The sequence below is a fragment of the Rhinolophus sinicus genome, linkage group LG03 (genome assembly GCF_036562045.2).
Source record: "Rhinolophus sinicus isolate RSC01 linkage group LG03, ASM3656204v1, whole genome shotgun sequence".
Taxonomy (NCBI): domain Eukaryota; kingdom Metazoa; phylum Chordata; class Mammalia; order Chiroptera; family Rhinolophidae; genus Rhinolophus; species Rhinolophus sinicus.
Window position 1 is genome coordinate 22,080,188 of NC_133753.1, and position 21,649 is coordinate 22,101,836.

The 21,649-nt window shown below is 50.5% G+C and overlaps 1 protein-coding gene across 14 annotated transcripts in view; it reads right to left on the minus strand.

Moving 5' to 3' along the window:
* Window positions 1-21,649, minus strand: part of TMEM63C (transmembrane protein 63C) — a 113,636-nt gene that overhangs the window by 6,274 nt on the left and 85,713 nt on the right. For 10 of the 14 annotated variants that reach the window (XM_074327160.1, XM_074327159.1, XM_074327154.1 and 7 more), the window contains 16 exons: window positions 18,046-18,188; window positions 16,593-16,641; window positions 14,709-14,817; window positions 12,999-13,072; window positions 12,305-12,415; window positions 12,060-12,183; window positions 11,138-11,271; window positions 9,584-9,706; window positions 8,969-9,122; window positions 7,638-7,744; window positions 6,577-6,663; window positions 5,956-6,021; window positions 4,048-4,210; window positions 3,685-3,790; window positions 3,087-3,254; window positions 1,259-1,368 (listed from right to left, as the gene is read on the minus strand). In XM_074327160.1, coding sequence (XP_074183261.1) covers window positions 1,259-1,368; window positions 3,087-3,254; window positions 3,685-3,790; window positions 4,048-4,210; window positions 5,956-6,021; window positions 6,577-6,663; window positions 7,638-7,744; window positions 8,969-9,122; window positions 9,584-9,706; window positions 11,138-11,271; window positions 12,060-12,183; window positions 12,305-12,415; window positions 12,999-13,072; window positions 14,709-14,817; window positions 16,593-16,641; window positions 18,046-18,188 — 1,828 coding nt within the window. Of the gene's footprint in view, window positions 1-1,258; window positions 1,369-3,086; window positions 3,255-3,684; window positions 3,791-4,047; window positions 4,211-5,955; window positions 6,022-6,576; window positions 6,664-7,637; window positions 7,745-8,968; window positions 9,123-9,583; window positions 9,707-11,137; window positions 11,272-12,059; window positions 12,184-12,304; window positions 12,416-12,998; window positions 13,073-14,708; window positions 14,818-16,588; window positions 16,642-18,045; window positions 18,189-21,649 lie in introns of all 14 variants that reach the window. The other 4 variants (XM_019733465.2, XM_019733462.2, XM_074327164.1 and 1 more) reach the window with 2 other exon arrangements.

A 21,649-nucleotide genomic window follows, 5' to 3' on the forward strand; every position in this document is an offset into this window, starting at 1 on the left:
TTCTGGAATGTTCCATTCTCAAGGAACCATAATGGGGGAAGTAAGCAAAGTTGGGATTGGGGTTCCAAGAGGATCTTGCTTTGAGTCTAGGAAATGCCTTGACTTCGACTCACTCTTCTTTCCTCCCAGGATTTCCCCTCGCTATGTGGAATGAGTCCTAAACCACTATGGTCTAGTCCCCTGCCACCGTCCTTCTCCAGAGTGGACACTTGGGCAACCAGATCCCATGGCACCATTGTATTGGGAAGACAGAGCCAGAGGCATCATGCACTCACTCCTTCACTAGCATGGCACTTGGGCCAGGGAAGGGAGGAGGGGGCTAGGTGGAAAGGGCAGTGGGGGTCTGTGCCCACGGTCCCAGATATGATGTGGTCACTAGAAGCGAGAGGAGCCTTTTCCAAGAAGCTCCTCCTCTGACTCAGCTGGATGCTAGTACTTTAAATCAACCAACTTTCTTTTCCTTATATAAATTAATTTAAAAAGGAAACAATTCACTGTTACAAACAGAAAACCAGTGTTGTTGCTATAACAGAAAAATGAATAAATAAGAACTAATGGAAAAATAAATGTGCAACCATGAAAAACAAAAGGTAATGTTTTCACCCACTGGGAATCCTTCCCGTCGACTGTACAGACACCTCCCTTTGGGACATGCTGAGCTAGAGCACACAGCACCATTGGCAGGGCTGTCCATGGGCATGGACGGACTCCCTTCTCTAATGACGAGGCTGGGCCCCAGCCGCACGGAGCCGAAGGAGTCACGGAACCCAGAAAGCCAGGCTCCCCCCCAGACAGCCTCTAGGTCAATATCCTGGGACTTCTAAAAGTGAGACGATGACTATGCCCTGTCCCCAGGTCATCATCCTTTACCACCTCCCCCACCCCCATCCTTCACTCCAGCCTCTCTCTCAGCCCTCCATCCCTTGGAATGGTGCTCATAGCTCAGTGGCTGGACAGGCTCACATGGTAGGAGGCATGGGCCAGCAGGCTGCTGTTCAGAGGAGGTGTCAGAGGAGAGAAGAGGAAAGGACAGTTTGTTGTCTTCTAAATATCCCCATCCCGTGAGGGGGCTAGTGCCTGGGCCAAGGCAAGGTGCATGCACACACACACAGAGTTTGTACAGTCCGTAATCAGAGAGAAAGTCTAGAACCTTTCATCTCTGTGGTGCTGGGAATGCCCAGGTCAGGAGGGTATCCTAGAGCTGTGTCCCACAGGAACAGGGGAGAACCAGTGCAGGAAAAGCAGGCTGGCAACTCACCTTATAGTCAGGTACCTTCCGAAACTTCCCCAGAAGAGTGCCCAGGAAGGCAATTATCATGGAAATGATAAGAGTAGTAAGGGAAAAGATGGTGATGCTGTGGAGGGAACCTGCCAATGAGAAGAAAAGGGGCTCAGTGCTCGAGGACCGGAGCTGTGGTCAGGCGTCTGCCAGCTGAGATGCCACCTAAACTGACAGATGCTTGGGCTCCACTCAGTACCTCTGTAGGGGCTTCAAGCCTGCAGCAGAGAGGCTCTTGCCCATTTTCCCTCCTAACAACTGGAGTCAATGAGCCTGACACAACGACATCACGCCTTGGTGCTATTTGGCCATTTAGAACTTGGCATCTTGTGGGTCCCATGAAAAACATTTAATTGACTTAAGTACCCACTTAAATGCCCATTAAACATGTCCTCCACCCATCAGTTACCTCCCACATCACAGTCTCTGGGAAGTAGCTTTGAGTTACTCATTTGTGCTGCTGCCCCCACATACGATCCCTGACCACACCTTTCCTGGTGAGCGTGCACTTAGCCAGGCGAATGGCACTGAAAAGCAATCCAGAATTTAACAGTCACCTGTGTTTTGCTTGGCGCTATTTAGTAACTTTTTTAGGATAGCAGTTTCCTAACTACGTAAATATTAAAAATCAGTCTTTATAGTCAGAGGTAACTGCAAAACGATGCTTAGCATCATGTTTTTATAGTAGCAAAAATGGTAAACAACACTGATATCCAACCATGGAGAAATGACTAACCCTGATAGAGTTTAGTGCAGCCATTACAAGGCATGTGCTCAAACAGTATTTTAATCACACAGGAGATGGCTCAGAACATAATGGTCAGTGGAGAAACTCAGGATACAGGACCAAATGTTATAAAACAAATATCACCGTTTTGAAAAGTCGTAACAAGCCAATAAACTCCCTCCGGCTTTGCCCCCTCCCCAAAATGTGTGCACAGAATGAGGTCTGGGAGCAACCAGGCTCCAGGTGAGGTTATGGGTCATTCAAATGTTGATCTTTCTATTTTTCTAATAAACAGGTGTTCCCTTACACTTAGAGAAAAGCATTCCAAAAAGTGAATCTGCTAGGTGGCAGGAAAAGCCTAGGGGGATAAGAAATTGGGGGTTGGGGGGTGGCAACAAATAGGTAATACACACAAGTGACTGAGAGCTGAGTGTTTATAGCTGCCACTGTGACAGAAAGAGTAAAGAAATAGAGACTTTCCCTCCCCCATGCCACTGAGAAGGTCAAGGTCAAGTGTCCCTCAAGTCAGGCCAGTGTGGGGGGAGAAAGGAATCAATACGGTGTGGGCAGGAAGGAGGACGGGGAGGTCAGGGTGAGCTTCTTGCTTCAGGGAGGTTTTCTAGTCTCTGGCCGGAGGGGACAGGAAGAGCAGCTTCTTGCAGCCAAGGAAAAAGCTGGCTGCTGGGGCAGACGCTGACTCCTCCCCAGTTCCCAGGTTTCTGGCAACTCATAAGACCAGGATCCCAGCGGGAATGTCACGAGAATTGAGCCTGAGGGCTAACATCTTATTTCCCGCCAGCCTTGAGTTACAATGAAGGAATATAATGTTTCTTGCCCTCAGGGTTGTAAACCGAAATGCCTCCAATTTGGACACTGCTGGCCCAAGCCCTTACCTTCAAAGTTCTGTTCTGTCTGGCCTCTGATGTGAACCCCTAAGGCCTAGAGAAGCCACTGGGCTGGGCCACGCTCAGCGAGCAGCACCTTGGCCCTCTGGCTCTCAGCTTTCGCAGAGCTGCTGTGGAGGGCTTGATGGAGCAGCGGGGCAGGCAGAGGGGGGATGGCCGGCAGGCCGGGGCCTACCTAACCGTAGGATGGAGAAGAAGAGCATCCAGAACAGACCCAGCAGCGGCGCGAAGATGGCCTGTTTGACGGCGGCCATGTGGATCTGCCCGTTGAGCTTGGTCGGGGCGTAGGAGTAGTACATGTTATAGCGGTCGGTGATGTGCTTCATGCACAGGTACAGCAGTCCTGGGGGCCCGGACAGGGAGGCACCCTCAGTGGCGCTCCCCAGCTGGGGCTTATGCTGCCCCAAGTCCCCCAAAGGACTGAAAAGCCAGAGTCGGGGCCTGTCACATTGGAGCAGCAAGGGCCGGGGACAGGCTGCGGGAGCCCCATGGGGCCGACCTTTGGGACCATCGTTTTCCCATGAGCCCCCAGGACCTATTCTGTCAGTTTGGTGAAGCATCATTCGCTCATGCATTCAGTCAACAAACATCCTGTGTGAACAGCCATGCAACCTCAGCCCCCTGACCTGGCCCTGGCCCTGACACCTCCCAGCCTGCTGACAGGCTATCCCAGCTCTCCTCCTGCTCTAGGAGGTGGTCTGATGCTGTGGGGCTCAACTCCTCCTCCCCATCTGAGGGTGTGAAGCCCTGGCTGTGCCTTAGGGATAACTCACCAAAAGGGACAATGACAGGGCAGGTGATACTGTACGCCACCACCACACTGAAGACGTTCAACATCCATGCGTACTCTCGCCCATACTGGAAGTCTATGGCCTGGTCCTGGGGCAGAAGGCAGGAGTCACCCTAAGGTGGCCAGGCCCCCTTGGCCTGGCTACTTCTGTGGCTCCTTATCTGTCCTCTGGGAGCTGGTCGGCAGCTCAGGCCTGGAAGCAGCCTATCTTCCCACCCCGGAGTCTAAGAAGCACCTACCTCACCTGACCATGCCTCCCACACTTGGTGCTTCCAGCAGGCCCCCCCTCCTGACACTCTCCCAAGGGAAACTAAGGGCTGTGCTTAGAGAAGGGCCTGGCCCTCACCTTTCTGATGTGGACTCTCTCTGGCTCCGACCTGGAGAAAAAGAGGCGGGTGCTGTACAGGAAGAGTGACCCCAGGCGCAGCAGTTCCATGCCTGTGCCAATCAAAGCTGCTGTGATCACGTAGTTGACGAAGAAGGCGCCATTGTCTGGCAGGAACACACACCTGGGCATGGCGGAGAGTGGAAGGCAGCAGCAGAAGCCAAGGAGGAAAAGGAAAAGGCAGAGGTGTTGGGAGGAGGGAGGAGAGAGAGAGAGGAAAAGAGCGAAGGGAGTGGGGGTAGGGGGTGGGGTGGAGGTAGAGATGGTGAGAATATGTTTCATAATCTGTGCTCCCAGCTCAATTTAAGTTAACAGTCGCCCTTCAGAGCAAGGATGGGGTTCATGTCCATACAGTGTGGATGTGTTAGGAGATGCGTGTGCTGGCTTGATCTAAAGCAGGCTGTTTGACCTGGACCCACAGCCCCTGGAGAGTCCTCGAGTAGAATTGGGCTGAGGAGGGGCGGGGGCGTCTGTGACCTTGAATGGGGAAAAAAAATTACATCTTTATTTCTACTACCCTCGATCTGCAATTTAGCATTTCCTTCAATTAAGAATGTGGGCAAAAAAACACCGCAATGTCAGCCATGGTGGTGGGTCTGTCACCCACTGAAATCAGGTATTTTCATTCACATTGCAGTCACTGCTGACATCTTACAATATCATTTGTGCTCATCACAACTCCAAAATGATGCTAGTTATCAGACACGCTGCTCAACTACACAAGGTTGAAAATTCCCTCTCTGCAGACGAGTATTAGACGGAGCTGCCCAACTTCAAGGAGTCATTCAGCCACCTAATGGCCAAGCTGCCTGTTCTCACATTGGTGACTCAGGCATCTACAGAATTCTGTCAACTTCCTTGAAAAGAGTAATCTGAGAGCCCTGGACGTAGTTCAGAAGTCCTTCAAAAGCTATTCTTTCTTGATGGCATCAGAGTTGAGTCAGGGACTCATAATACTTTTCTTTCTCACATATAAACTGTATTCAAGATATTGAATAGCCCAAAATGAACTCATTCATTTTGGAAAAAAACAACAACTTATTACAATTATAGTTTGCAGAAACTACAGAAAACTTGGAGAATTCTGGTCCTTACTCTATAGAGCAAGCTATGGAAACTTGTGTGTCATTTGCAATATCTGATCGTTGAAAATTAGTATTTTCAACATCTATAATCCTAAAAAAACATGAAATTGGCTGGAGGTCCAATACGACCTACATGTTGCCTTGTTAAAAGATCCTCCCTACCCCAATATAATATTATTTTTTTCAGCTAAATAACATCGGCTTTCACATTGATGCCTCTAAAACAATAAAATGTAACTTTAACTTGCCTATATGTAAAACGCTTTCTCCTGTTATTAAGTGTGTTATAAAGATTGTGTTACAAATTCTATTTTTACAATATTTGATAACTACATTTCAGTATAATTGGTATTCTTTGTAATCCAGGTATTTTGTGCATTTGAAGGCATTTACTCAGAGTACATGTAAAACTGGTGAAATCTGAATAAGCTCTGTAGATTGTTTCCATGTCAGTTTCCCGGTTATGATATTGTATTGTAGTTATGCAAGATGTTATCATTGGGGGAAACTGGATGAAGGGTACACAGGACACTATTGGGGGACAATTTCCTGTAAATCTGTAATTATTTCAAAAACTTCAGGGAGAGGGTCCCTGTGCTTTACCAGATTCCCAAAGGGATCTCTGCCACAGGAAGGGTTAAGAGGCTGCCTAATGAGAGTGTTTGCATGCACTCATCGCTACTTGTGTGAGCAAATAAAGGACATATGTATCCACTTGGTGTGAACCCACAGCAGCCCCAGTGTACACTGGGAGTCCACCGGAAACATGCCCTCGAGTACTCACTGAAACTTGATGGATGCCTGCTCCAGATAGTAGATGTCAAAGAGCCAGCGGAAAAAGACATCCAAACTAGAAGCAAGCACAAGGCCAGCCTTTGCGTTAATCAATCTAGGAGCTAAGGCCTGGGGTGCAATTCTTCTTGGACTGTCTCCACTCCTTCCACCCACCCTTGCCCAAGCCCCAAAGACTCTTGCATCCTAATATGGCCAGTCCACCCACACTGCCTCTCTTCCTTCTTAATGCTGGGACACCCCTGCCCCTAACCCTTTGGCTTTTCAGCTCAAGGCCACTTCCTTTAGCAAAGTTTCACCAAGCCATTTCTCCCACAATGTTCTTTCCCTCGTCTGAGTTTCTACTGCACTTTGGCTGCATTTTCCCCAACTTGGGCTGCCAGTGAGCTGGGAGGGATGGCTTGTCTTCCAGTTCAATGATAAACTCTGAGGGCAGAGGTCATGGCTGACACCTGAGAGTTCACATGAGACCTAGGACATGTTAGGCTCAGGACAGGCGCTGGATTGTCATTTGAGGAATGGATTTGCAGCAATCACAGGTCAGCCTACAGAGGAGGTTCCACCTCTAGGGTGAGCCTGGCTGAGAGAGGAGGGATAATTAGAGGTGAGGTACCTGGTCAGTCCCATTGAGGGCAGAATGACCACCATGAACACCAGAAAGATGTAGCACTTGTACACTATGATAAGATTCTGGCTTGATCTAAAAGGAAACACACAGAGAGATTTATTCAGTGAGCGAGACATGATAAGAACCAAAGGTCAAACTCCAGAATGAAGAGAAGGAGAGAGACAGCGCCCTGGCCTAGAACATTGGTTTAAGAGAGCATCCCAACGCCATCTCCGTGGAGCCCTATGAGGCATGCCGTGACTGAGAGCAGCAGGAAAGAGTAGCATGGTTAACTCGTGATGCCTGCCCTGGGCACAGGAAAGGGAAGGACAGGTACCATATACTCGGTATCTGCTGAAAGGACATTACCAAGGATACTCAGAATCCCTTCAGAGTTTCAATAATCAACATAAGTCCTGCTTTGGCCAGAGGGAAGACCAGTAAGCATTTGTTAGGACAAACCTCTTGGTTTACTGCTTGGTAGGATGGTAGGAACTTTTGGTGCAGGAAATAACTTTTGAGACCCACATAGTCTTCAGGCCAAAGCAGGTCCACCTGCCCCAGGATATAATAAATACTTTCTATCCAATTAGTCCCCATAGAATTATTAGGGCTAACAAATGGGAGCTAGCTCCTGATTATTTAAAATGTGGGCATTGTGTGGGTTCCATGGGTCTACAGTCAGGCTGAGTTCATGGGCTCCTCGCTACAGCCATAGCAGCCTTCCCCATAGCCTCCACGTAAGCCCTGCTTTCTCCCTCTCGTCCTCTGCCCTCTGCCTGCATCTCTGCCCGCAGCTCCATCTGCTCAGGGCATAGCTGGCTGATGAGTGAGCAGCCCAAGGAGGCCTGCTTTGGGCCCCATATCCCTTATATGGTGGCCCTGTCTCAGCATCCCTGAAGCCAGAGGCCCAGAGACAACCTGGTCCCCTCTTTTGGGATGGTTTTGGGTATTAATTTCCGTTCCCTAGGCCAGATGGGAGGATCTGAGCAGCAGGCTTGGTGGAGGTGGCAGGCAGGGAAGAGCTGGGGAGAAGAGCTGGCCTAGGAAAGGAGGCCCTAGCTCACCTGGTCCAGTGGGCTTCGAGGAAGGCAGAGAGGTAGACGATCAGAGGCAGCGACACTGTAAAGGCCCAGAGCATCAGGGAGGGGAAGAACTGGGTCACTATCGGGTTCTGTAGGGCGGAGCAGAGGAGGGCAGAGAGACATCAATGCAGTAAGGCCCCTTCCCTTTCGAGGCCACCCCTGCCTTCTCCCACACTCCTGGCCTCTTCTCCTCCAGCTCAGTCCCAGAGCAGGCCTGGTTTCCCTGAGTCGGCACAGAAGGCCTGGTGTTTCTTACCCGCCTTCCTGACCAGGGGTCTGCTTGGCTGGGGGCAGGCAGAAGCTGGCACCCCCAAGGTCAAGTGGCATCCTGAACAGGCTTAGATCTTCTATGCTGAGGTCACTGGAGGGGCAGCCTTGGGCTACCCCTAGTGACTTCACCCTAAGGCCAGAGCCAGCTGCCTCATACCTCTGGGAGATGATGCCATCTTTAATGTGATGTTCTGCGAGAAGTGGTCAAAGGGGAAGGATGGGAAAAAGGAATCCCCAGGGATTGCTACGGAGCTCCTACCTGGAGCTTAGTGGGAAGATGACAGAGGAGGACAAAAGTATGTGTGCGTGTGTGTGTATGTGTGTGGAAGCATGTGTACACGTGCATGCTGATAGAAGAGAGATAGGGATAATATAGAAAGAGGCCCTCTAGGCCCATGTAACAGCCTGAGGCTGTAGAACTTGGAAGGGGCCAGTTCAAATTCTCTGAAACCTCCTGTCAGTATGAAGCATGCTCTGACTTCAGGAATGGCTCCTGTGTGGTCCAGCACTCCCACTGTGGAGTGGGTGTGTCTGGAAGTGAGGGATGTGGACACAAGTCTGGGGTCCTACTTCTCTCAGAAGGCTGTGTTGGAACGTACCTCACTCTTCTCCACCCTCAACCCTATACCTGAAACCAAGGACCCCAGCTCTAGAGAACATGGGGAGAACAGAACTGTCACACTTGCCACACGCTCTGCTGTAACTTTTGTACCACTAGAGGGTCTAGGGGGGGTCTGACTTAAGCCGTCCGAACCCACATTTGATTGGACCAACCAAGCCCCAAAACTCAGCCCAGAGCCTGCCTGCAGCTGCCCCACTCTCCCTCTGCTCTCCAGTTCCAGTCCCTAAGATGGGCAGAGACCTGCATTCATCCCTTTTAAAACAAAGGAAACTCCACCCCACCATTTACACCGCTGCCATCTCCACCATGTTGGCGGTGCACGGGCTCTGGAGTTGTGTCCCCATGGGCCCCTCATTCCATCCTCGTCTGAGTGTTTCCTTCCCCTCCCTGGGGCCCCACCCTGGCCTGAGCAGAGCAGCACCTGCAGCTTCTCGAGGGGGCGGGTGACGTTGTACATGTCGATGGTGTTGATGATGATGGCAGGTGTGGTGAGGAAGAAGAACAGGAAGAAGAGGAAGGTGTTGATTGAGATAAAGCGGGCCCACCAATGGAAGCGGCGGACGGACAGGTGCTTCCTGGGGAGGGATGGAGGAAGCAGACCGCACTTAGGACCCCGGGTGGGTCCTTAGACAGAGCCCACGTGCTGTTTCCTGCATGCCAGCTGTGGGCTCAGGCTGCCCTGGTCTAATGCAGCCCCATGGGCCCAGACCTGCATGCAACTGGCCTTGGACCTTTCCCTCAATCACACCATTTGTAAATGCTCTGAATATATCCCATGGGTGAGCCACAAAATAGATCTGGGTTCTTTCTGCAGGAGAAACGTTTTCGCCAAGGGTTGGTGCCTTCCATACTTGTGGAGGGGGGGCTGGGGAGTAAGCAGAGGCTGTGGTGCTCAGAAGGGGACACGGCCCAGCCCAGTGGGGACTGTAAGTGGGCAGCAAAGTGGGAGAGGAGGCCTTGATTCCTTTCCACATCCTGTTGCCTTCTTCAGTCTCAGAGGAGCTCAGAGGAGAGGGGATGCACAGAGGGGGCTTACCAAATAATGTCTTTGGGGTGTGGGGCAAAGGCGACCCTCCAGCGGTAGGATTTGACAATTGTGGTCACTGAGGACTGTTGGGGGGACACACCACACTGGATGTACTTGTAATCGTCCATGATGCTGCGGAGATGGGGGAAGGAGACAGAAGTCTGGGGTGAGGCTGACGGGTTTACAGGGATCTCATGCCAGGGTCCCACAGGTAAGCGCTCATCACTTCCTGCAGATCCTTGAAGCCTCAGATAGGTCTCCCAGGACCTTAGAGGTGGCAGCTCCTAAGGCTTAGTTGCTGGAGGAAAGCGGCATTAGAGGGAGGGACTGTCCAGGAAGGGAGGGGACCACACAGGTCTCAGTTAATATCTGGGCCTCTTAGCAGTGGCAGTACAACAACGTGCTCTTTCTCTGAGGTTGACGGGGAGGTACTAATTTCAGCCTCATCTTAATATCAGTACCAAATACTAAGTTCTTTCTGGGTACCCGACACTGTGCTAGTTGGCAATTAATACACTCCCAATTGCACAGATTACTAAATTGACGTGCCTGCAGACAGAAGCAAAGAGGGGCAGGTGCTGGTTTTGGAACTCCATCTTTCACACTTCTGCTGTAATTAAACCCACTTCTGCTGTAATTAAACCCCAGCTCCTCTCTACTGAGTGACAGTGTCTCAGAAAATAAACAGGATTGTCTTATGCAGGTGTACGGTCTTATATAGCACACACACCAAATAGAACATATATCTTTCTTAACCCTCTGGGAGGTGGACAGGGAAGATATATGTAACCACATTTGAAAAATACAAAATTTGAGAGTGTAAGTGACTTACAAAATTGCACACAATTATTTGTGACTAAATTCTAGGCTGTCCCGCAGCTGCTTTGCAGGGTGGCAGTGGACAAGCACAAAGTGTGGTGCATGATCAGGCTTCTCCAGGGAGAGGTGGGACCCCACAATCAAGAGACTCATTCTGGGGCTCTCATCTACTTGACCCAGTGCTAAGGAGCTAAGGATACTTCTAGAACATTTCACAGTGGACCTGCTCTACAGTGGGGCTGCCAGAGGCTGGGGCAGAGGAGAGAGGAGGCTGTAAGACTATGAATAAGGGGAGGCCTACAGCACAAGAGGAGAAACAGCACGCTGAGCTTCTCTATTCTGACTCTGTCACTGGTGAGGAGAGGGGTGATGTGTAATGAGGGAGAAAATGGATATCATTCTTGTCTCAGAAGAGGAACCAAGAGTTCAAAGGTTACCCTGACCACTTCCGTGCTGAAGCAAGGACATATGGGAATGAGGAGCCCAGGGCCTGGGCGTCTCTGGGGACAAGCCGAGCCTGGCAGCTGGGGGGAAATGGATGTGGCCATGCTCTGGAAAGCAAGATGGCGGCTGCCCGTGAGGAGCATGGAGGAGTTGAGGGGAGGTCAGGATATAGCAAACTGGAGGGAGGTGCTCTCCTCCTTCCTTTGGCTGAAATGAGGGTAAAGGAGGATGGTTTCAGAGAAGCAGAGGCCTAATCTTGAGGCTGGGCTGGGCACAGCAAGCTGCTGGCCCTGCACTCACCGCTTCGTCATCCTGGCGTCCTGGAAGGTGACAAAGATCAGGTCCAGACGTTTCAGCTGAACACGGTTGAACTCGGCATTGAACTCATCAGTCAGCTGCTCCTCCAGCTCACTATAATATTGCTCTGCATCTACCTGGCGTGAGATGTGGCCCTCAGAGCTGGAGAGGCCAGAGCTCCAGGAAACCCTTGCCTGTACATGAGCCTTCTCTCCGCTCAGTAGCCCAGGAGATGGTGGGTCTGAGGCCTCATTTCCATCCCCAGCTCCCTTTGAAGCTTGGCAAAGAGCTCAGGACCCCAGATGGGCTCCAAGATCCCAACTCTAGAACAGGAAGAGGCTAAGACTCTGAAATTAGCTCCGTGCTCTTAGATCTGGGGAAAGTGAGGCATAGCTGGGCGTAAGGGGATGCTTTAGGACTTAGAGTAGACTTCAGAAGAGCAGGAAAATGGGTTTGCAGCATTTTCAGGAATGAGGGATGATTCTTTTTCTGGACTGGCTAGAATTTGGGGCTGCCTTGAGCCAGGTATTTGAGTCTTGAGGCTGCCTTCTAGCCACAGTGGGTAGGTGACAAGGTGGAGCTCACTGCCTTCACATGTTCCTGTCCTATCTCTGTGAAAGCCTGAGCCCCAGCAGGCATAGCAACCTCCTATGTTCTCTTGGATCCTCCCATCCAAGAGCAGAAGTGGGCCAGAGAAAGCCTCCCCGGATCCCTCTGGAGGTGGCCCAGAAAGGCTTCGGCTCCTCTACATTCTCAACAAGGAGGCAGGACGGGCGGGAAGGAAGGGAAGAAGGCGCTATAGCATTGGAGCAGGCTGAATGGGTCCTGGGCCCTAAGGGTGCGGGTGAGGGACACTGCCCGAGCCCTGGACAGAGCAGTCCCCAGCTCCTCCTCTGCTGTGCCCCAGGACGCCTTTGCCTCTTACCTCTTTGAAGCAGGTCCAGCACTTGCAGAAGCACAGGCGGGAGCAGGGGTGGGTTTTGATCATCACCTTTCCGTACTTCTTAGCCTTGGCCGTGTAGTAGAGCCGGCCCCTCATGGCATGGCGCCTGTCCGTGGGGAGTAACGGGGGAGGGGCGGGGAGGGATCTCGTAGTGGGGGGGCCAGCAAAGCCACCTCCTCCCCTCCTACCCCCACCTCAGACCCAGACAGGCCCTGCTGCAGCCTCACCTCTGATCGTCCAAATCAATCAGGTTCCTGACGTCATAGCAGAAGTGGACTCTGGTCACTACACACCCTGGATAGGCCTCGCTGCAGCCACAAACATGGATGCTGAACCAGCTGTGGGGTTGGGAATGTGCCACCCTACCCCATGCCCAGAGCCTCAGCCCACAGGGCTGGGTGGCTTAGCTGCCTGTGGTTCCTGGTTCTTGGGTAGAGAACCCAGCTCTTGCTCCTAAAGCCAAACTTCAGGGTTGATCCCTGGTCATCTGAGATTGGCCACATCCTTCCCAGATGACCCAGAACAGGGCCCAGGGGCAGAGCTGGAAACTGTTCCTCATAGAGAAATAATGAGCTCCTGGGGCTGGAAACTTGGGTTACAAAAGACGTCTCAAGATGACCTGCTTTAGATAACTGTGGTCCAGGACCTCCCTGGGCTTGTAGTTGGAGCAACAGGGAAAGGAAAATGAGCTCTCCCACCCCCAACACCCACACCATGCACAGAATCCCTGACTTCAGAAGGCCTGCTCTGGCCCCAGGGCTCCCTCACTCTGAAAGGCTGACCCTCAGCCCAGTCCAGGGTGAGCCATCACCTGCGGTATCTCTCACCCCAGCCTCCTGAGCTGACTCACCACCCACGTGAGCACCCAGGCAGGGTTAGCAGGACGACGCAGTGCATGCTCAGCCCACCCAGCCCACTTACTGAAAATGCTTAATGATGACTTCTGGGTCTTGGATGTCTTTGGGGACGTAGGTAATCATCAGTGTCCTTGTGACCTAGGGGGGAGGGCGAATGGAGAAGGAAGACTGTGCTCACAAACTCCTGGATATCTGGGTCTTTGGGTGGCCCGGAAGCTTCTGGAGCAGGCCTTCTACTTGCCACGCCCAACGGGCTGAAGCATTCAGGGGAAGCTTTCAGGGGTATGTGGATTTGGGTTCTGGGGTGGGGTAAAGTCAATCATTCGGAGGGATGGCCTCGAAGGAGCTATCCCACTCCCCTGAGCCTGTGAAAGGCCGAGGACAGGACCCAGGGCTGTTCCTCTTCACTGTTTCCCTTCCCCACCAGAGCTGGACAGCTCGCAGGATTCTTCCCTTGTGATGCCTGCCCACGCCCCCTGGCTGCTCGTCTCCACACCCAAAGGCACCTGTGTACTTCAAACCCCGGGACGCTGCCTGAGCCTCTTTCCTGGCCTGGGGAGCGTGCCCAGCCCACGTGCAGAGCAAGGAGTGGAGTAGAGTTAAAGCCCCCTAATGCATCTCTCAGAGTGATGGGCAGTGAGTTGATGGGAAAATGCCCCGATGGCTCCCCATTAGGCTGGGGAACTCCACCACAATTCTCAAAGCTTCCCATGGGATTAAGTACCGGCGTCCACAGTGGCGAGCTGCCCTTGCCGCTGCCTTTTATCACAGGCTTCTCCTCCAGTTCCACTGTACCTCCCCCACCAGCGGTCCTTCCTGGCATCACCTCCCAAATAAACAAATGCTACTCAAACTCTTGTCTCAGGGTCTGCTTGGGAGATGGGGTGGGGGTAATCCAAACCGAGATAGTGGGGAGACTTGGGGGCAGGAACTGGGGTCTCTGACCTAAGAAAGATTCTAAAAGGTCAAGGAGCTTGGGCATAGCTAGAATGAGCAAGTGTGGAGACAGGGTCCCAGAGAGCAGTTTCCAGGCTCTTGGCCTCATGTAGAAAGGTGCTGGCTCGGTTATTAGATGGCCATCAGCTATAACCAGTTAGCCACTGGCCACTAATATAACTGCCGTGGCTGAGCTAGTAAGCGCGGATTGCAGTTAGCAAGTGGGGTTGGGTTGGTTGGCAGAGAAGTGGACGGCGGATCGTGTGGCGCCTGCTTCCTGTGTCTCCAACCCAGCTGCCAGCGAGACTATAGTGGTATGACTCCCCTATCTATGGCTCCGTGGGTGTTCCTTTTTGGCCTCACCATATCCTGCGTTCTTGTGCGGGAAATGGGAGCTGAGTCCCTGCATGACATCAAGCAAGGCTATGAAAATGTTTACCCAGTGGTTCAGCAGAGGACACTGACCACTTCGGATGTGGGACCCTGCTGGTCCAGGGGTTTCTTAACCCTTGAGTTTTCAGATGGTGGGAAGGTCCAAGGGTCCTTGGAGAGGGGACAGGGCACCAGGAGTGCAGGGGTAGGAGGCACCTGGGAGCAGCTGTTTACCAACCAGTTTGGAAGTGACTCCATGGTTTAACACCTGGATGGCTGTGCAGGGGTGCCAGGTGGTGAACCACAGGGCTATGGGGAGGGAGCTTCTCTGCTCAGGGGAGACTGGTCCCCACAGGTTGCAGAATGTGCTCAGCGGGAAGCCTCTGAGGCTGCAAGTGGGCAGCTCAGCGGGGGAGGGGCTCTAGCTGGGAGGGAGCAGCTCTGGTAGCTCTTTTCACTTACTCACCTTGGAGCTCTTCTTGGGCACAAATGCTAAGCACTGATGAGTCATGAAGATGAGGTTGGTGATGAAGTAGAGGAAGGAGAAGAAGCTATGCAGCCACAGGACCTTACTCCTATCAGGAGCAAGACACGGGAGGGTGAGAGCCCCTCTCCCACCCCCACAGTCTCCCCCGGGACCCCTCTCCCTCAGACCACCCTCTAGTGCGTGCTTCCAGACTCTTGGAAGGGATGGCAGTGGTGAGACGGGGGTGTCCCACTAACGAAGCCTAACATTTACTGAGTGCTCACTCTATGCCAGACCCAGGGTGGGACTAGCTACTTAACACACATTTTCTCACTAGACTCTCACTAGATAGGTACTATCTTCCATCTACCCCTAAGGAAATGAGGTGATCTGCTTGAGGTCACTCCCAGCAGTGGCAACACTGGTGGGTGAGCCCAGAGACTCCCTACTGCTGTGTTGTACTGTCAGTGGCTGAAGTTCAGATCCCCACAGCTGCCCAGTGGGCCAAGCGGAAGGGCTGCCCGACCTCTGTGATGAGGGACTCTGGGGTCCTACACGAGTGGGAGGAAGGTGGACCCAGTGGATTCGCTACCCCTCCCCTGGGTTAAAACGAGTGGTGGCACTAGGGCTTTGGTTTCATGTGATACTGTCCCACGGCATCTGGCCAGGATGGCTGTTCAGAAATAGGGCCTACCTTATTGGTGTGGTTTGAGGACAGAAAGGCTGCCTTGCTTCAAAATATCTCCTCACCACTTGTGCAGGTGCCTGACATTTCACCTAACAGTCCCATCTAGCTGGACGCCTCGATCCTCAGTTTCCTCAGAGGGGGCAAGGCTATGTGGTCTCTAAGGAACATTCCAGTATGGTGCCAGTATGGATTTATGAATCTTGATGGCTCTTTGCTGCCTTGTTAAAATTCACTTCTTGTTGGGAAGGTGTAGGCACCTCACACCAGGGGAGGCCTGGGAGAAGCTGCTAACTCTGTTCTGGTATTTGCAGCACCCTAGGAGGAGCTGGCTGAAATGGGAGGTGAGAGGAGGCCGCAGCCCCATTCTGCTGATTTGGGGGTTTGATGGATTGCAGGGTGCAGGAACAGAGTGGGGTGGAGCATGTGTGTGTGAACCCCCACTCACACCTGCAGGAACTGCTGCTTCTGCCTTGTCAGGAAGTTGGTCAAGCCCGGCCAAGACACTTAGTGGGTCTGTTTTCTCAACATAAACCAGCAAGGTTTCATCTAGCTCAGTACAAATTGATTTGACCACCTGTTGGGTTGGCTGATGGTAAAATCCATGGTTTCTGGACCATGAGGGCTGGAGGGGGCTTAGAGATCATGTGCAACAGCCCTTCCCCTGCCACAGACTAGAAATGAAGCTCAGAGGGGTGGATGCACTGTCCTAGACCCAGGGCCAGCTAATGGCAGAGGTGGGGCATGGACCCAGGTCATGTGGCCCCTCCACCGCTCCACTGGGGGAATCAGGTTTATGCTTCCCTCAATTATATGAGGGTTGGCTGGACCTATATTGTGGGCAGGAAGCAATACTCTAAACCTCTACTAGCTATAAGGTCTTTGCCTGTTAGGAACTGGACATACTAAGCAAATAGGACCATCTTCCCAAGTCTTCAGGAGTGTGTGGTTTGGGTAGTTCCATCCATTATAGAGACACTGCACCAAGACACCCATTTCAGGACACTCTGAGGCACCGAGTCCTGGCCCACCAAGAGAATACGACTTCTGACGTCCCACTTAGCACACGGGTTCCCAAGGAAACCAGGCCTTTCTTAACAGCAAAATGGTGCCCACAGTACAGACCCACACTCCGGACTTTCTCTGCCCCCCAACACCCTCAGCCAGTAGAATGGGAGGTAAGAGGATCAGGTACCTACTCTGTGGGGACATTGACAATGGTGGTTCGACCAAAGTGACTCTTCCGGTCTGAAAGAGAAGAAAGCTGCTCACTGCAAGCCTGGTTCCTTGATGGCTGGGGGGGGGGGGGGGGGGCAGCATTCAAGGTTCTCGAACGAGAGCCTGGGGTCTGGAGATGTTTGCCTGCGACCTGCTCTTCCTTCTACTTCCCCAGAGCTTGTCTCCAGCTTCCAACAAAAATAGCAGAAGCCTCTTCTTCTCCCCGGGTCTGCTGAATGGGGCTCCTCGGCCGTGAAGCAAGACCAAGTCTTGGTCAGTGCTTGCTAAAGGAACCCTCCGCCCCCAGCATGAGGGGAACGATGAAATTAGCAACGTTGTTACCACTGACAACAAGCACAAAACCCTGAAACTCCAGAAAATGTGACGCTTCCTTCCTCAGAATAAATCCTTCTGGCTAAGTGTATTAGTTGGTCAGTTTAGACATCTCAGGTGTTGGGAAATGTGTCTAGAAATCCTGCATTCTGTTGTCATTGCCAGCTCACTAGCTTGGGATGAGGGTCTGAAAAGACAGGGTCAGAAGTTGTTTGTGCTCTGGTGGTGGCATTTGGTGGCACGAATACTGTGTGCTACATTGAGTTAACTGAGGTCTGCTTCTGGCCGAGACGAAACAAGTAGCAACCTGAGCAATCAGGGTAAAGCTGGCTGCCACCTGGGCGTTTCAGGTGCTGTTGCCCACCACGTAGCTGTACAGCCTTCATACAGCTCTGGCCATCTTCCTATTTTTTAGTGAAATACTGGCTGTTATTGACTGAGTACCTACTACATCAGGCACTGTGCCAGCATGGACTATCTCTCAATCCCCGTGACAATCGGGAAAACTGAGGCTTGCGGGGATTGATTGACCGAATATAAGATTAAATAATTTGCTAGATTGGGCAAAGGTATTTTCTGAGAAGCAGATGTGGGTAAAAGTTGGGAAGCAAGATTTTTCTGTCTTTGAAGCCCAAGCCCTCACCCATGATATTATTTTGTCAAAGGGACTTACGCTGTTATAACAAGTGTGGGTAGCTGTCTTACAAGACACATTTTGCCCTAGGGTCTGTGCCCATCAGAATGGGTACAGGGAGAAATCAGGTTCAGAAATCTTTGCAGTGGGTCACATGTCATAAAAGGGCCTCCAGAAACACCTGGCAAGTGTGGTGTGGGTCATGGAAAAATATAGTTTCACACTGAATTCCTACTACCTGTCTGCTAGATGCCAGGCCCGGGGCCAAACTGGTGATGAAGGAGGTATCATCTCCAGTCTCCAGAGAGAGACCTAAAGCACGGGTTGCCTGAGGTCACGTAACTAATTTTAGGAAGCAGAATTAAAAGGTAGATTTCTAGACATCCAAGACCCAAGCTGTGTCTTAACTACCAGCCTGCCTCTCTGGTCTAGTGGCCCAGGTCCAGGGCCCGCTAAGCTCTGCCTACCCAGCACGGTCCCAGTGTAGTTGATGGGCAGAATGATGCCCAAGGAGGGAATGCAGAGAACAAGCACGAAGATGATGAGATGATACTGGAACGTGATATAGACGCGGGCATCGTCGCCACACTTGCTGATGAGATCCTCGTTCCTAGAAGAGACACACAGACAAGGACAGGCCTCAGGAGCCAGCGTGGTCACAGCTTAAGTCTGGAGGGGGTGTAGGTAGGAGAAAGGGAAACAACATTACCATCCTAACCCCAAGGTTTTTTTGTTTGTTGGGTGTTTTTTTTGTTGTTGTTGTTTTTAAGAAATAGTACCCTTTTTCTCAAAGCCTCTATTATGCCTGAAATGTATTTCGCTGAATTTCCCGGGCCTATCAAAGATAGAAGCTATGTTATAGATACACACTTAGGAATCCAGAAGCACTTCCAGAAATCAAACATTCATTTGGTCTTTTCTTGCTTCTTCAAACATTTTCAGTGCTTGCTATGGTGCAGAAAACGGACGAACTACTAAGTGATAGCAAGGTGCATCCTACTGTTAAAAAGTGATTTCTTTTAATTATTTACATTAAAAAGGAATACTTAAAACCATAGTGAAATATCACCCTACACTGCCCAATTGGCCAAAGTTAGAAAGTTAGACAATACCAAGTGTTGACAAGGGAATGGGGTGCTGGGAACTCTCCCACGTCAATGGGTACATACTTTGGCACAGCCACTTTGAATAACAGTTGTTATTATCTATGGAAATTGAATAGAAGCCCACCCTGTGACCTAGCAATTCCACTCCTAGGTTTATATCTAACAGAAATGCATGGACAGATGCATCAAGAGACGTGCATAAGAATCTCACAGGTACATTATTTGTACTGGTCCCAAACTGAAAACAACTTAATGTCATCAAAGGTGGAATGGACATAAGAATTGTGAGATATACAGAGGGTGCCAAAAAAATGTGTACACATTGTAAGAAAGGAAAACTGTATTAAAATTGTAGTACTCAATATATACTGATAACAAAAGACGAATGCAAGTCACGTCTGACTTCTGCAATTACAAGAGGTGCTCAAAGTGGTTACCATCAGCGTCCAGACACTTCTGATGATAGCGAACTACTGCTTGAGCAACACTGACCAAAGTGTCCACTTGCACACATTTTTTGGCACCCCTGGTGTGTGTATGTATATATATATGATATATACGTAGTGCTCTATCTGTCATAAATAGATAACAATTATGTAGATATAAAATGAAATACTGTACAGAGATAAAAATAAATGACTCTAGCTGAACTTCACAAATACAATGTTGAGTGAAAGACGCCAGGAACAAACAATACATGCCATATGATTTCATGTACAAAGTTCAAAAACAGGCACTATCGAGCTCCAGAGTTAGAGGTCAGGATACTGGTTGCCTCTGGAGAAGGGCAGGTAGTAGGGGATTGGAAAGCACAGGAGGGGCTTCTGGAATGTTACGTCCTAATTCTTGCTCAGGATGGCGGTTGCACAGACTTTGCTCTGTGACAACTGAGCTGGACATTTATTTTTTGTGCACTTTTCTGTGTGTGTTATACTTCAATAAAAAGTTTAAAAGTAACACATACTTTTACAGAAACTTTGGAAAATACAAAAAAGAAGAGAATCATGCACCTACAATCTCACCCAACCAAAGACAATAATGAGTATTAGGAATTTTGGTTAATTTCCTTTAGTGTCTTGTGCTGACTTAATGACTGTAGTATAAACAGCATTAGATGTATTGGTCTTTTGCTTACGTTTTCATTTTAAGCCTTTTTTGACTATTTTATATTTTGTCCCAATGTGTTCATGGCAGCACAGTAATAATGGTGACAGTGGCCTCCATTTATGGGGCACTGGTTCATGCCGAGCCCCATGCTGGCCTTCTCACTCCACTGGTGGATGTATAATAGTTTATTCACCCTTGCCCTCTGGTCAGGCTTGTAGGCTGTATGCAACTTCTAGCATACAGTCCAGGATTCAGATTTATTTTAAACAATACTACAAAGAGCATGTCTTTAAGGTTTTCAATATCCCCTTTAGGGAATTATTTAGAGCTCTTGATTTTTAAACTGCAAACAGTGAAAATACTTCCTGGCCTAGACTTGAGAACTAAGTCCTGAGAATGGAGTGAATGAGAACTGGTAAGACGGCTCCATGCTGAAGAGGCAGAACAGGGGAGCATTTTGCTGCAGACTTGGGGTGCCACGATCTGGTCACTTGACAGAAATAGTGCACCTGACATGAGGTGAGGTCCAAGAGAACCTCCCATCATGTGGAAGGAGCAGAGGACTGGATGGGACCAAGAACACAAGACTTTCCTTCCTGCGCTGGCAACTCCTGCTTCCCACACTGGACCGCTTGCTCCATCTCCACCGGAAGCCCAGGTTATACTCAGCAGCCTGTCTTACAGTTCCAAGGGAAGCCTATATTTTTGAGTCTGTCCTTAGTCCTCGACTCAATTCTTGCCTCTTTCCACCACTCTTTAAAGTGCCACCACCATGACGTTCCAGCCATCACCCTTTCTTCTACTCACAATCAAGTCTCTGCTTTAATCCTTTTCCCTCCTCTACTTCTTTCTGGAGACTTGCTGTATCCTTTGTCCTTCTCTCACATCTTTAAATTAACATCCACCTCTCTCTACACCCACCCACACTTCTTCCCCTTAAACTACAGCCAGGTTCAAGGGTTCGTTTGTTACTCGCAAATAAAACAGGAAAATCTTTAAGCATCCATTCCCTGACCTGTTGCCCCTCAAGTTCCATCCAATATCTTCTGTCCTCCCACACACTTCTTGAAAAAGGTGGCCTTCCTTCTCTGCCTCTACTTGTTGGCCATCTCCTTAGCCTGGAACTGCCCTCTCAATGGAGACCCAGGTACTCAAAGTCAATGGTCTCTTTGCAACTCTCATTCCACTCAAGCTCATACATAGCATTGAAGGCTGCTGGTCATACCTTCCATGGAGCCTCCAGGTGCTTGCCTGGCTTCAATGAGCACACACCCTGGAGGTTGCCACCTCTTCCTCCTGCCTCAGCGACAGTCCCTCTTGGGCTTTTTTTGATCTAGTCCCCTTGGGTGACCCATCTGCTCGCATGATTTCAACTACAACCTCTGTGTACCCATCTCACAAGTCTGAATCTCTAGCCCCAAACTTTCTCCTAAGCTTTAATCCTGTTTTTTTCAATAGCTCGCTGGTCATCTCACATGCTTGCCTGGGCCATTTCTCATCATTTTTCCAACTCATCATATATCATCATATTTCATCATCTTCCAACTAATAGCATTACTCTTCTGCCCAGAAGCCAGACCTCGATTTTTCCCTCTTTCTTAACCAGGTGGAAACCACAACCCACTGACTGCAACCCCATGGCCTCCCCCTCCCCTGGGTCTCCCCCCACCTTGTTTTTCTGGTCACCACCTCCCATCTCTTGTGTTCTTGGTCTCATCCAGTCCTCTGCTCCCTCCACGTGATGGGAGCTTCTCTTGGACCTCGCCTCATCTCAGATGCACTATTTCTGTCAAGACACTGTTTGGAAAGCCCCCTTAGCTACTCAACTTGCCTTTGGACTTTCTCAACTGCTATTCAT